Source organism: Scomber scombrus, chromosome 3, assembly GCF_963691925.1.
Source record: "Scomber scombrus chromosome 3, fScoSco1.1, whole genome shotgun sequence".
Classification (NCBI taxonomy): domain Eukaryota; kingdom Metazoa; phylum Chordata; class Actinopteri; order Scombriformes; family Scombridae; genus Scomber; species Scomber scombrus.
This window is the reverse complement of record NC_084972.1, coordinates 11,783,417-11,799,562: the sequence shown is the minus strand read 5'-3', so window position 1 is coordinate 11,799,562 and position 16,146 is coordinate 11,783,417. Positions and strand designations below refer to the sequence as shown.

The following is a 16,146-nucleotide window of genomic DNA, read 5'->3' as shown; positions in this document are numbered from 1 at the left end:
GTGTATAGTGGACTTTATGGTTGTAGAAGTGTTTTACTGTAAAGTGGCAGAGTCTCCTTCTGGACAGTTGGTTGAGATTATGACATCTTCAGCCACCAAATCCTAATGTTTCTATTTCCAAAAGGATATCCGTAATAGGGTCTCTAAAAAAATGAGGGATTATTATGCACAAATGAGGGATTATTACATATAAGATATTTTAGCATATAGCATTTGAGTGAACATGGTACTGTCTTAACTGCTCCACCACTTGTATGCTACCTACCTTGTCTGAGCTATGAAGCCTCTAACATCAACCTTCCTTCGTAGACTGACATAACAAAATCTGGGCCGGACGTGACATCATGTTTCTGAGAGACCTGAGCTTTTCTGCTGTTCTGCTGCTGCTGCTCTCTGTCCAGTCTCTTCATGGCTCCGCTCTTCCTGCTGTATCCTCCTATGAGTTCACCGCCTACAGGATGCAACAGTTCAACCTGGCACAAGAAAAGCATGGTGAGTTGAGAGATAGATTTCTGCCATGAGCTGTACTGTTGCACAGCTGGACATATTCTATTTCTGAAAAAGTTACACCCTCAATTTGAACTAAACTTTTTTTGTGTTTTCATGGTGTATATTGAAAATGGACTGTACCAATATAGCGCTTTTCTAACCTTTTGACCATTCAAAGCACTTTTACACTACATGTCACATTCACACACAATTCATACACTGATGGCAGGGGCTACCACGCAGGGTACCAACCAAACCCAACAACATATTCATATAACATTAGTGCAGTCATTGGGAGCTGGGTTAAGTATCTCGCCCAAAGACACATTGACATGTGGACTGGAGGAGCCAGGAATTGAACCGTCAATCTTCTGATTGGAGGACGACCGCTGTACCTCCTGAGTCCTCCTTAATATCATATGTACATTTAGAAACACCAAAAAGTCTTAGGTACTGTCACTTTTCCCTATTTAAGTTAAATCATAGACTGAAGAAGGTTGGATTTTCTGTATTAATACATATCCCACTTAAATGAACATTGACACCACATGAAGTTTTTACATTTTTGTGACCTCTTGAGGCTTTCATTACAAATACTTCTCATTCTCCCCATGTCATTTTTTTGATTTTGGATGTTAAGGTTGCCGTGGAGCCATTGTGGTGGCAGAGGCACGCTCAGCAGATGAGCCGGTGCTGACACGTCGCTGTGTCATCATGAAGGTGCCAGACTTCACAACAGAAAAATACCTCGAAGCCCAGAGACAAAATGCTGCTGCCATACTGATCCTGCTGCCCAGAAATATCTCCAATGTCCCCCATGATAAAGTACAGGTAACAGATTTATCCCAAAACATTCTCTGTGCTCTAGCTATGAGGGAACAAAAAAAATAAGAATTACAGCATCTTTTATCAGGCTCTTATCATATAATGTTATGTAAGTGCTCCAGGGAATCAGTTAAGAGCTTGCAGAATTATAGTCATAGAAATCCTTCCTGCTCTATTTCAGTGATTTGTACCATATAAAATACTTTTATCTATACAATTGTGTCTCTTCACCTAGTTGTTTCAACAATCCCTTTTTCTCTCCCAGTCCTTCATGGTGAGTGAGAGCGAGGCCTTGCTGAAGGAGACCCTCATGCCTGTGTATGTGGTGCCTGAGGATGAACAATTGCTCTACATGTATGAGGAGGTCAAGCAGGCTGCAGCTACCCGGACCTCCTCAATATTTGTCCGAGGTGAGAAATACAAGAGGATATGTGGATGTACTGTGTGCTACTTTAGATGGATGGACAATTCATAGCTGGTGACATGATTATTTGAATGAAAGTGATAGTTAAGTTAAAAAGAATAGATAAAAAAGGATGGATATGGATATGTAAGGAATGTATATTTGATTAAAAATGTAATCAAAGATTAAAGAAAAAAATCTAGGAACGAATGTTAACAATGGGTAAACAAAACAGCTAAAGAGATACTATTAAACAAGCAGACAGAAAAAAACTGGGGAAAAAATGCAGCCTGTGTGTTTTATTCAAATTTTTATGATGTATTTTTGGCAGTTCTTCGAAGTATGGTCACAGCTACAGCCTTTCAGATCTTAGTGAGCAACAATGCCCCTATCAAGGCCATCACGGACAACGCTATAGTCACACTGGAGGTGAGTGTGAAAACCTTTGATGCAGTAGAGAGAAGTAAAAAGCCTACAATGACATTCTCAAAATTTCGGTCAAATGCATTATTTTGACATGGGGTTTAATCATCAATTCTGCACTATATCCTGTTATGTGTATTCCAGGGAGTGCTTCCCGGAGCAGGGGAGGATGTGCCCACTATCGTCATCACCGCCCACTATGACTCCTATGGGCTAGCACCGGTGAGTCAGATAAAAACAAAAAAAACACTTCATCGTGATGTATGTGGAACAGTTTCCCAAGCTCTACCCTGTTAATTCCATTTCTCTCTCTTCATGTTCATGTTCATTAATGTATGTGTTTGTATTTATGTGTAATACAGTGGTTGTCTTATGGAGCAGACTCCAATGGAAGTGGGGTCACCATCCTGCTAGAGTTGGCACGTCTCTTCCAGAAGCTTTATAGTAGCCCAAGCACCAGGCCACCGTGAGTTACAAGTACTTTCTGCAGTAGCAAATAATGCAATGAATGAAAATTATGCCTAAAGTGTATTACTAATTACAATAAAGTAACCACGTGATGCTTTGCAAACACACATTTCTATTTTTAGAACATAACACCCCAAACTGTTCTAGAAACAACCTGTTTTGCATTCTCAAGTGAGCTCCACACTATCAAAGTCTGAATTAACAAACTAACCTAAACATGTGATTATCCAATAAAAAATGTGTCCTCTCCGTTTGGCAGGTAAGATGTCCACTATTGGTTGAAATGTTTGATTGATTTTGATATTTCTTTTGGTGTTTTAGATATCATTTAATGTTCTCCCTAACTGGAGGAGGAAAACACAACTTCCTGGGCACAAAGAGATGGATTGAAGAAAATCTAGACCATGCTGGTGAGTTTTGGGGCTTATGCCTTGTCGAAAGTAACCTGCACTAACATAGACCTAAGTGAACATGAGCAGCCCCGTTTGATTTATTTTGTCCAAACTTTTTCTAACCAGAGTCTAGCCTGCTCCATGACAATGTGGCGTTTGTTTTGTGTTTGGATACACTGGCTAATGGCGATGAGCTGTACATGCATGTGTCCCGCCCTCCTAAACCTGACACTCCCATGCACTCCTTTATTCAACAGCTGGAGGAGGTAAACAACTTCACATATAGGTGAAAAATATGGATATATTTGATCTGGCATGCACTGACTTTCGCACTTACATTTTTGGGATCTTACCCAGGTGGTGTCCTCCAGATTTCCCTGGGTGAGGATTGGGTTGGTTCATAAGAAGATCAATCTTGTGGAGTCCACAGTAGCCTGGGAGCATGAGCGCTACAGCCTGCGCAGGATCCCAGGCTTCACTCTGTCTCATGTGGAAGACCCTAAATCTGAGCTACGTGGCTCTGTACTAGATACCATGTGGGTATTTTAGCTATTTGAAGGCCTTGTTTACCCTGAGGGAATATAGAAACATAATTTGAGGAGTTGCCTTAGTTTCCTGATTATTCTTATGTGAACATTTCCTCACAGGTCACAAGTGGACTTCAGGAAACAAAAGCGTAATGGCATCATCATAGCAGAAGCATTGGCACGGTATATGTTCAACCTCTCAGACAAGGTGCATGAAAACTTAATACATATACTTGAATACAGACACTATGTTTTTATCATTTTGTTTTTATTATTGTCATTTTATAACATATTAATGTGTGATTACTCTGTGTTATCCTCCCCAAGGGTTCACCAAAAGATGTCCAGGTTTTCAGGGGTCAAATGGTAAGATCCCAGTTACATTTAGTCGGTTGGTAAAGACTAGTGCTGCCCTCTGGTGTTGGCTTATGGGCATTACACAGTATTTGTGTCTTGTCAATTTGATTTGCTTGGAGATTTATTTAAAAAACAAAACAAACAAACAAAAAACCCTAACATTTATTTAAAATATATATTTAGGAGTGTAAGGTTACAACTTAATGAAAACGTTTTTAAAAGACACATTTTTTCTGGTAATCATAATAATGATGTGAATACTAGTTTTGATTGTTTATGGTTAACTACAATCAGACTCATATGGAAATTCTTAGATAGTACCTTTTATTATTATGTGATGCTACACATGTTTCCCAAGTGTTTCTTTCTGTGAATTCACATTCACATCTTTGATACAGGACTTCCATGACAGTCGTTTGTCCAGTCTGATGGCCTTCCTGACATCAATCCCTCGGGCCACCCAGCTGCTGGATAAGGAGCCCAGTCACATCCTGCTCGTCAATTCACTCGAGCACGAGTTCAAGCGCTACTTACAGCAAGTCCACAGACACAACTTCAGACAGGACAAGAGGTAACATTTCATGGTAGAAGTAGTAAACACATAGATTATCTTACCAGCACTCATCTGTGTTTTTGCTATTGATTAACTATATTTAACACTTTTGATACAGGGACCCTGACATTACCTTTTTTGATCAAATGAACCAACCAATAGTGATGTACAGGTAAATATCTGTATTCATACATCCTTTTGTTTGTGTGGTAATTTCAAAAACACATTTGGACATTTACACTTTTTTCTTTCAGAGTCAAACCTGCAGCTTTTGATCTTTTCCTGGGTGGCTGCATTGCTGGGTATTTGGGGATCGTTTATTACGCAATCCAGGTTTGTTAATCTAGTGTTATGTTGTTGCATTACTTCCTTGCATAGCATGTTGCCTTGTATGTTGTCATTCTTGAGCAAAGCCCAGGCATTACAGCAGGTAGACAACACTTGATATATTGCTTGTTTTCTTAAAGATTCTGTCTGTTCTCTCTTACAGAATTTTGGCTATCTCTACACAAAACTGAAAGCAGCAGTGAAATCCAAGCACCAGTAAATAAGACTCTGAATACTGATTCTATGACAAAGCCTTTGAAGTCTGCCTTGCACATGTTAGACTTCTGCTTCACTGGCTGTGCAGCACATGAAAGCAATGAAAGAAGAAGACTGATCATATGCACAACTTACGAACACTGTATTTGCTTTGAAATGTATATTGTTATAAAGATGTTTGTACCTTTCATTATTCATAAATCCACTGTATTGTAAATCATGTCCTATTGAAACCAACTGGACTTTGTTGTTTGGAAGACATGTAAACAAAATAAATAAAGGACGAGTTTGGGGATGTGTCTCACATCAAAGTATACTGAAGAACTGAACACGAACCAAAGCTTTTTGAGTTGAATTTGATTTGTGCAACTGTGAAGGACGTTCCTGCCACATCATTACTATGATTCCCCCTGTCCTCTGCTCTGCATCCGTTGACATGGATTTGACTGAGCTTAACATGCCTGTCAAACAAGGCCCAGCCATCGCAGAGAGATGAACAACCACTTCCTGTCACAGATAACTCAGTGCGATCGGTTGAGACACAAAGGCACCCTACAGCGTTTGGTAAATTATTGATGCTCGTGTGGCATGCTGACAGTGAATAGAGGTGACCCTGGATGGTGGTGGGATATTCTGAGAGATCCCGTCCTTCTGGTGGTGTGTTCCAGTTCTGTAGATCTGATAAGACTGAGTCTGTTTTAACTACAAGGAGGCTAAACAGCTGGGGGCTGAGCATAGTGTTTCATATCAGTGCTGGCTAGTTTATGAAGGCCCCTGGGAGGGAAATAGGTCATGGATAGTGACCCCAGGTATGTGTGTCTCTGCAGGGGGTTTAGAGGGATTAGTGGCTGAGTGCTCAGGTAGCACAAAGAGTTGTTCTGGTTCAGCAAGGATCCTCTTCAGCAGTCTCTATTTCCAATATACTAGATTGACCACAATAGCTGCAGGTTAAACAAAAAGTTTTTAACATGAATTTTACCATTGACTAAGATCTAAACAGGATTTATAGCTACTGATGAATTTAGAAAATATTATAAAAGGACACATGAACACACAGAAACAGTAAATGATGTCAGCAAAATTGGTGGCATGCTCAAGACAGTGACAATTCTGAACAGAAAAAAATAAACCATACATACTGGGTAAAATTTGCAGAAAAGGAAAATGTGAAAATAAAAGAACTACAGGTACACATGAGTGAAGGGAGGAGCCACCAGGTGACAGGGGAGGAGAAGGATGCTCATGACTTTCAGGCAGACTGCAGAGAAGCACTGGAAAATAAGTAGACTTGAAGCGAAGATGGCTCCCCAGCTTTACATCACTATGTACAAAGAGCAGTTCACCTCTCCATGCGGAGCAAAACGGGCACAACTTCGACCCACGTCTGCACACCGCAGGAACAACCCTCAGCCACGACCGGTAAGATGCAAAGCCTGCTGTACCACACGTGAACTTTAGGAATTTTAAGGTCAGAGTAATGATTTGTTTATTTATTATGCTGCAAACTGGCTCAGAAAGGAAAGATGCAGATTAAGATGTCTTGACTAATAATTTGCCTACTGAAATCATGAAAGTGACTGTCCTTCAATCTGTTTAATATAACAAATACTGAAAAAATATTTACCAAACAAAAATGAACATGTTCGCATTTCGAATGCTTTTTACATTGTTGCTGTGCAGTAATAGCAAAGTTGTAATGGCAGAGAAATAAGAGGACTAATCTTTGATGAGGTGTATTGAATGAGGACAAAGAATGTCAAAAAATAAGAATATTAGCTACACATTAAAAATGCCCTATTATATGTCATGTAACACACAGTGCCCAGTAGAAATAAAAACAAATGTTCAGTTTTGCTAACAGTGAGGTGCACAGATTAACTGAATCAGTGATACCCACTTCTTCTTCTTCTTCTTCTTCTTCTTCTTCTTCTTCTTCTTCTTCTTCTTCTTCTTCTTCTTCTTCTTCTTCTTCTTCTTATCTTCTAATTCTTCCTGTTGTATTTCTTTTTATGCTAATCTTCTTTGACTATCCAGGACTTTCTGTTTCCCCGGAGTCTTCAGCCCACCTACAGGTCATCCCAAACAATGGACATTGGCCGTCCTCTTTTCCCCCCTGTCAAACAATTGTCATTCCATAATCCATTTAGGACTGACAACTCTCTGAACACTGTAGACACAACCAAAGTACAGCACATGCCCCCTGTCAACACATCCACAGCACACGTTCTGCCCTCTGCTGATGGACTGCACACACTACAGCTCACTGAGACTCCTGCTGGCACTGGCACTCAGCTCTATGCAGCATGGAAGAATCCACCAAGGTGACATTTGATTAGATCAATCAATGGCTCAAAGATAACTCTAAAGAAATACTCATACTGTTTTTATTTGGTTTAGAATGGATTATCAGAGGAATGCCCATCCACTTTCAGCACAGCAGCACAGGTGAGAGACTGGCCTCTGACCTCTTCTTGTGGCCTTTGAGCTTTATTTCATCACTGAAACAAAGCTACTATAAGCTACTCTGGTAATACAGAGATAAAAGAAATGTCGAACTGAGTGATTCCATGAGTCCCATACTGTGATGATATACTGTACATGTTTTTGACAGGCAATATGCAGGCCCTCACCTTCGGGCAAGACCCCAAACCAGCAACCTTCTTGCATCTCAACACCACCTTCCAAGAGCACAGTACAGGATGTCTCGTTCTAACACTGTCCTGGATTATAGGTGCATATTGAACTTCCTTTAATAAAAAAAATATTATCTTGATGAATCACTCAAACACATAAAAGGATGACAGGAAAATATGTTTTTGTGTGCCATACGTAATAACCACTTTTACTCCTATGGTTACTCAACAGCGGGTGCTACAGCTGTTTCCATGTGGTGAAGCCCTACCAAGCTGGACACTACATAATACACCCAGAGTTTGTGTCTGAATGCCTTCGTTAGGACCATTAGAGCAATGTCTTCTGAAGTGGGGACTGAGGACCTGCAGAGGTCCTTGAGGGGGCTCCAGCAAAATGAGGGCTCATTAACCACACTGTTGTTTAATTCTCCAATAATTAACCCAGTGAGACGAGGTGTATGAATGAATAATGTAGCTGTAGGCTGCACTCTTGCCACTATTATCTCCCTACATACAGCATGGACACTTTTACAATTCAGTACTAAATCAGCAGCAAGAAATCTTCCATTAAGGGCCTTGTGGTGATCAAATCAAATGAGGCACTTTGGCCCAAATGTGTATCCGTCTTTGACATAAATCTTTTATCCTGCTATTAGAGGAGGTAATTTTCCACATGTGATATATGAATTCTTTATTACATGTTTGGAGAGTTAAACAGAAATAGTATTGCAAACAATGAAATTTTACTCAGGGGTATTACAGACTCATTGTAGTTATTGTGAAAGGTATTTTCTCAGGATACTATATAGCAGACACAATTTACCACCAGTGCAAACAAAGGTCATTATAATCATATTATTACATATAAGAGTCCCCATAGAAATATAGCCTTTATTTTTTTTATTTCTTTGTTTTTTCAGTCCTTTAAAATAAAGTTTTTGGCATATTCCTCCTCCTCCCCCCCACTATACCACCAGTGTTCTATGTCAAGTTAATCAACCAGTGTGGTGTGTTATATCAAACTGTAATCTGTGCAAAATGAGAAAATAAAGAGCACTACTCCAACTGGACTACATTTCCCAAGCTGTGGTGGGCGTAGACAAGGCGGACACGCAACAACATGCCTTCATACAGTTTTTTCCTGTAAACTGTGGCAAACAAGTTGTGCCTGGATCTGCTGAGAGGTAGGGAGAAACTTTAAAAAAAATTAATAACTGAAAATAAAACGGGAAAGGCATAAGCAATTATCACAGGCGGTTTTACGCACGGATTCCTTGTTATTTCAGCTCCGTTAACTTTCTTGCACCACCCACCGGGGCGCACGACATCGACGTTTCTATACATCAGACCATATGTAACCTAAAAGTTGTGAACACTGTAGAAATTTCTTGCACGGTTCTTATCTTGTAAATGTGTTTGTGTGTATTAATTGTGCGTCTGTATGTTATAAACGAATTATACAAAGTAAAAACGTGAAACATCTTAACACATTATCTATCCATGAAATAGCCATGCCAAATGTACAGATCGTGACTGTTATATTGAGGTACTGTTCGCCTCTGTAGTTCTGTCGTTACATTTAGCCATTATCAGCAGGCTGCCACGCGCTACACACATTCGCACGCACGCACGCACGCACGCACACACACACACACACACACACACACACACACACACACACACACACACACACACACACACACACACACACACGTTTTTTGAAGGAGTGGGCCTTTCTCAGACTTCTGTTATGACTGTATCAGCATTTCTGTGTTTATTTTTCCCTATGTCAGAATAGATAGTGAATCGGCTGAAATGGCAGATATTCAACCCCTCTGATCGCATCGTAAACAAAGAAATGCCTTAGTCTGAAAATGTTATGCCCTTTTCTCACACTCTCAATGACAAAAAAATTGTTGAGTAAGAGCTTTTTTGTTGTTTTGAAATGCCACTGTGAAAAGCAAAAAAAACAACAACAACCCTGCATTTGTAATCAGTTTGTGAGATGGAATTGTGCTGAAATTTAACTTAACAATCTGAAAAACAATCAGCAACATGTTTAATAATCACTCAATCATTTTTAATGCATAAATTAAAATAAGAAAGTTTTTGCCTCCAGCTTCTGTTCTGGTCCAAATGTGAATATTTGCTGTTTTTTTGAGCCCTTCATGATAATAAATTGAACATTTCTGGGCTGCTGGTTGAACAAGACAAGTAATTTTCAGACATCACTTAAGGCTCCAGAAAATTGTAGCATAAATTAAAATGTATAATATCATCAATTAATAAAGAAAACAATCATTGAGTAAATTGATAATTAAAATGATCAGTTTATTGCAGCCCTGTAATAATACAATAGATGTTTCATTGCTTGCACTTTTCAATAAGAAAAAGGAAAAAATGACCCAATATTCAGAATAGATCCGATAAACAGTAAATCTTCTTCTGACTTCCCTGGTCAATTTTTCTACCTGAGTCCAGCAGTTGGAGTTTGTCTCCAATGAACCAGCAGTTAGTTCTCTGTTAATTAATGACAGGCTTATGTTATCACTCCTGTTGTTGGGGGAAATCTATACTAAGGGTGGTTGAAAACAGAATTAGTCAATTAGATTGCTAATTAATAGCAAGCATTTTTTATTATCGACCCCTGCTGCTAGGGCATACCATGAGGGTCAATTGCAGTTAGGGCCAGTCAGCAAAGAGGGACACTGGAGAGGACTGAACTCCCTTCAGTCTTCAGTGCATTCAAATCTAATCTATTCTGATTAGTTGAAGCCAAAATAACTGACATCAACCAGTTAATTACCCGTTTCTTCTGTGTCCTTGCTCAGAGGGATGGTAAGATCCCCATGCAACAGATATGGATACATGTCTTTCTGTTTGTGTTTGATTTGTTGCCAGGGTTGTCAAAATGTCTGGTTTTTGGCTAGAATGAAACAGGTTACTTCCAGGTTCAGTTAGTCTTAATAGAGCACAAAGTTTAGTATGCTTCTCCTCCTCCTCCGACATTGGCAAAGCTCTAAGGCCAAAATCCCCTTTTTCTGCTTCTCCACTTCCTTACATACAAATGAGTATTCAGTTGAACTCATACATTAGAATTACTTCTGGGAAAGTCCACTTTATCCTCTTATGGATAATTGGCAGTAGATTTGTTTTGTTAAGTCTTAAACACATCTTTAAAGTTTACATCCTGACAGCATAATACCTCTAACTGCTGAAATCACTTTGTGCAGCATTGCGGAGCATGTAAGAAAATTCTAGAAATGTAATAGAGGCTTTGAACTGACAAGGAAGCAAAATTGATGGTGAGACATTGACATCTTGAATGTGTTCAGATCTGGCTGGGGCTGTTTGCTTGGATGTCTCTGGTAGTTGAGTGAGTTTAAGGACAAACAACAACTGGAAGTGTACTGTACAAAGTTTCCAGCACCAAGGAAACTTGTACTAATCATAATGATTAAAATCTGTGTTACTGTAATACCAGAAGAGAAAATATTGTTTGAAGAGCTTGACAGAGAATTTTAAGAGTCTGTTATCTCTCTCTTATGACAGGCAGGCAAACAGACATAACGACGGGGCTGGAGTGCAACAAAAGAGATTCCCTGGAAAACATTTCTATGTTCTGCAGAACATCAGCTGAAGTGTTTTCCCAGTGAACAGCACAAGTCATGTACCAAGTTGTACCAGGAGGAGCGGGAGGCACAATTACAGATGTTATCCCCAAGCAGAAACACAACAAGGACACTCGACCCTTAGTCGGAGCTGGAGTAATCGGCCTTGTGCTGTGGATTGCAGCAGTGACTGCATGGTGTTATTACATAGCCTCTCTACGCAAAGCTGAGCTGCTTAAGACTCAGCTGCTGGATCTGAATAAAGATGGCTACATTATCCGCAACCAGGGAGGGTCTATTGTTTTCAGAATGGATTTCAGGTTGGTATTTCTTACTGGTCATTGCAACCTGATATATATGTGTGTGTGTGTGTGTGTGTGTGTGTGTGTGTGTGTGTGTGTGTGTGTGTGTGTGTGTGTGTGTGTGTGTGTGTGTGTGTGTGTGTGTGTGTGTTTGTATGTATTTCAGAAACATCATACAGTTAATGTAAAAGGTGAATGTAAAAATTCCAGCAGCAACCAAAAAAGGTTTTTGTTTTTAATAATTCAACTTATGTTGAATACAAGTACTTATTTTAAACATATCTTTTATCTTCTATTATCATAGCTATGATAATGTAATTATGTTTGAAACTTGGCAGGTCAGGGACATTGGATTTGGATTCTTGCTCTAAAGAAGGGGAAATGCTGAGCTGTGGACACACCACTGACAGAAAACTGAATTTCTTCATTGAGACAGTGCGACCCAAAGACACAGTACAATGCTACCGTGTGCGATGGGAGGAATTGGTTCCTGACATACCTGTTGAGCATGCCATGACATACAAGTTCGCACACTGGTATGGTGGGGCAGTGTCAGCAATTCAGCACTGGCCTATTTCCATCTCTGGCCAACAGGCTCCCAAACCTTTTGTTACAAGTGATATTTACTCAAACCGCAATGAATTTGGTGGAATTTTGGAGAGTTATTGGCTCTCATCCAATGCTACGGCCATCAAGATCAATAATTCTGTGCCCTTCCACCTGGGCTGGAACGACACAGAGAAGACTATGTCTTTCCAGGCGCGATACAATGACAGTCCGTTCAAGCCAAACCCAGGGGAGGCTCCATGTGCTGAACTTAGCTACAGAGTATGTGTGGGCTTGGATGTGACATCCATACACAAGTACATGGTCCGCAGATACTTCAACAAACCAAACAAAGTGCCAGCCAAAGCCATGTTTCAACATCCTATTTGGTCCACTTGGGCATTGCATAAGACTGACATTGATCAAGAGAAACTTTTGACATATGCTGCCAACATACGCAAGTATAACTTTAACTGCAGCCACCTGGAATTAGATGACCGCTACTCCAGCCGCTACGGGGAATTTGAGTTTGACACAACAAAGTTCCCCAATGCCTCAGCTATGTTCCAAAAGCTGAAATCAGATGGATTTCTCATGTCACTCTGGATTCACCCTTTCGTTAACTATGACTCTGAAAACTTCCATACCTGTGTAGAGAGGGGGCTGTTTGTCCGAGAGCCAACAGGCCGGCTGCCGGCCTTGGTGCGCTGGTGGAATGGTATTGGTGGCATTTTGGACTTCACAAATCCAGAAGCTCGTGATTGGTTTTCCTCACAGCTGCGTTCCCTGCGCTCAAAGTATGGAGTGTCATCTTTTAAATTTGATGCAGGTGAGACCAACTACTTACCATGGAAATTCAGTACCAGAACTCCCATTCGGGACCCAAGTTTTTTCACAAGACGTTATACTGAGATGGCCATTCCCTATAATGATAGAGCTGAGCTGCGTAGTGGCTACCAGTCTCAGAACATATCCTGCTTCTTCAGACCTATCGACAGGGACTCAGTGTGGGGCTATGAGTTGGGGCTCAAATCTCTTATTCCCACAGTGCTCACCATGGGCATTCTTGGCTATCAGTTTATTCTACCTGACATGATCGGGGGGAATGCCTATCTGAACCGCACTGATGGAAATCATGCATTGCCTGATCGAGAACTCTATATCCGCTGGCTGGAGCTGTCAGCCTTCATGCCCTCTATGCAATTTTCTGTTCCACCATGGGAGTATGACAACGAGGTGGTTGAAATTGCACGTAAATACACAGCTCTCCATCAGAGCATTGTGGCACCACGGGTCCTGGAGCTGGCTGGTGAGGTGCTGGACACCGGGGACCCAATCATACGGCCTCTGTGGTGGATTGCCACAGGTGATGAGACAGCCTATAAAATAGACTCCCAGTTCCTGATTGGGGATGACCTCATGGTAGCACCCGTTTTAGAGCCTGGAAAGCAAGAGCGTGATATCTACCTTCCAGCTGGCAGTTGGAGAAGCTACAAGGGAGAGAGATTTGATATCAAGGAGCCACTGCACCTCACAGACTATCCTGTAGACCTGGATGAAATTGCTTACTTTGTTTGGGTGTAACAAAAAGGGATTGTAAAGCTGAACGGGCTGGGTTAGCCGATGCCCCAATCTGCTTGTGAGACAAGCTTCACAAATTTAGCTTTTATGCTTGACAGAAGAGGCATTTGAAAAAGGCTGTTTTTTACGGAGCTTTTTTGCAACAAAATATGGAGACTTTTAAAGCAGGTTTAAATTGAACACTGCATTGCATCACACATATGAAATTGTGTCTTAAAAATGCTCAAAACCTCATCTTAATTTTTCATTTCATTTAAACTAATTGGTGCTGTGTTTTCTTTGCATCTTTTGTGATTTTAATGTAAAGCTATGTTAATATCATGTATGAAAGCTGAACAAGCCATGTATGAATTTTCTGATGAAAAGGGAATAGGTAAACTGTGAATTGAATAAGGCATAATCGCTATAAAGTATATATGAAATGTTTATAAAAATGTCCATATAAGAAGTGTCAGAGCACTTTGAAGATAAATTTAAGCCAAACAGATTGTAATATGGGTGATAGAAGTGGTGTCATCAGGCAGACAATAGGCTTCATAAAACCCTCTCTATATACCATATGTATATATCAATCAATTCTCAATTTAACTGAGCTATCCTCCTTTTCCTTTGACACTGATGTCTCCTCTTCTGTGCTCCGAGTTGCTTTTCAGGAAGTTCTGGTCTTATGCTTCACTTATCAGGATGACTGCTTGAAGTTTAATCATTACATACTGCATGTGCTCTCATTTGTGAAACACAGTGTCATGTAACTACTCTTAGCGTAGAAGAAGATGGATTTTATCTGGCACTAAATATTTTATGCTCTCCCTCAGGTAACAACTTTCTCAGGCTGTAGTGTATTCGAAGTGTCTCACAACTATTTTCATTGTGCTTTGCTGACTCCAAATGCAGCTAAATAACTAATAATGTCTAATGACCACATCCAAAATAAGGAGCATCTCTTTAGAAGGATTTTTAAAATGTTTGGATTTGTGTTTCTTTATATCTGCTTAAAATGTAATATGGAAGTCCATACATTTGGTTAATATAGCAACATTTAATTATCAAATTAAATTGTACAGTGTATTTTGTCATATTGTGCTTTGTTAATGTGAATGTTTTGTAACTGCAGTGATATCTCGTGCCATGTGTTATCTGCAACCATTTTGTATGCGATTTGTTTTTATGCTAAACATTTCTTATTGTTGTTGATTATTATTTAATATAAGTGGTGAGTTAACCCTTTTTGGACAGAGTGTACTACAAATGCCTCAGAAGTTTATCTTCTATAACATCTTTAACTGTAATATTTTTTTTAAATGTTCCATTGCTGCACAATATCTGAAAAACATCTTCTCCATAGTTGTAGATCAAAGTACACCAGTTAAGTCATGTCTCTTGTTATCTTGAGACGAAACTGATATTGATCTTTTCATCAAACTCCAGGAAAGGCAGCAAGCATATTTCTTTGAGTGACATCTCACAAAGTAAATTCAGAAAGAATATTATACAGTTATACTTGGGTTACGAATCTAAAAATTATACCATTATATCATGTTTTTTTTCTTTATTTTTGTTGTGAAATTGGTGAGTTTTATTGTCATGCAGTGAAGCCAATAAGCTCATATTTTACTTAAAATATTTGACACAAAATAGGATTCTGAATCCTTTTAATTCTATCATCAAAATGAATAAAAAGATGCATGTGATTACATGTAGTTATGTTAAGTTTTAATTTCCTGTGGTTCCTGTGTTAACATTTTTTAAATTTGTTGATATGGATTCTGATTGCTTTTTTGAAGCTGCAATGGATAAATATTGCATGTGTGATTTATAGATCAGGCAATGTCCACTAATGGTGCAATGTGCCAATTTGTCAGTTTGTTTTAGTGTTTTCTCACCTATTGCGGAGTTGTATGGCGACTGTGTGCTTTGACATGTGGCCTACATGTTGACCTCAGTGGATCTGGTTTGTGCCTATTAGTTTCATCATATCAACTTTACCTATTTATAGCAGTTCTCACTCAGCATCTAAGGCTATTCCTGTCTTAGAGGGTCTTGCTTTATGACAAGACTGCAAAGCTGTATCTTGGACTGAATATTTTTTTGCTTTTGGCTCTTTTGACCCTGTGTGTGTGTTGCTTCCCTCGTGTTATTATAACGAATGGCAAAATTTGCATGTGACTAAAGGGCAGCATTCATTTCAGCAAGCGTGCGTATTTTGTATGAATGTATTAAAAGAAATCTGGTTTGACTTTTGTCTGTTTCTTAGCATTTCTGTTCTGCATTAATCTCTGTTTTAAAAGTAAATGTCACATGGCACACAAAGCTCAATTACTGCTTTGTCACCACTGCTACCATTGCCAGACAACTTCTTTGCTCTAAAGCGGTCAATAATACATGACTGTCTTTTTACACACACCAAAAAATGAAAAATGAAAACAAGGGAAAAAAACAAGGATATGAAATTCAGGTCAGTAAGCTGACCGTGCAATCAGTGAGCCAATAACA

General features: G+C 39.6%; 2 protein-coding genes across 2 annotated transcripts; both read left to right on the top strand.

Moving 5' to 3' along the window:
- The first annotated feature begins 344 nt into the window (after positions 1-344).
- On the top strand, positions 345-5,024 carry zgc:109965 (Nicalin-1-like). Its single transcript, XM_062416171.1, has 15 exons — positions 345-492; positions 1,130-1,320; positions 1,580-1,724; positions 2,049-2,146; positions 2,285-2,362; positions 2,503-2,606; positions 2,930-3,018; positions 3,127-3,266; positions 3,358-3,536; positions 3,648-3,735; positions 3,855-3,893; positions 4,283-4,455; positions 4,556-4,609; positions 4,692-4,770; positions 4,928-5,024. Exons 1-15 carry the CDS (start codon positions 345-347, stop codon positions 4,982-4,984), a joined length of 1,662 nt encoding a protein of 553 aa, XP_062272155.1. The 3' UTR covers positions 4,985-5,024.
- A 3,690-nt stretch (positions 5,025-8,714) lies between these two features.
- myorg (myogenesis regulating glycosidase (putative)) lies at positions 8,715-15,889 on the top strand. The gene is made up of 3 exons (XM_062416442.1): positions 8,715-8,797; positions 11,166-11,544; positions 11,865-15,889. The coding sequence occupies exons 2-3, from the start codon at positions 11,282-11,284 to the stop codon at positions 13,654-13,656; spliced, it is 2,055 nt and encodes a 684-aa protein (XP_062272426.1). The 5' UTR covers positions 8,715-8,797; positions 11,166-11,281; the 3' UTR covers positions 13,657-15,889.
- The last annotated feature ends 257 nt before the right edge of the window (positions 15,890-16,146 follow it).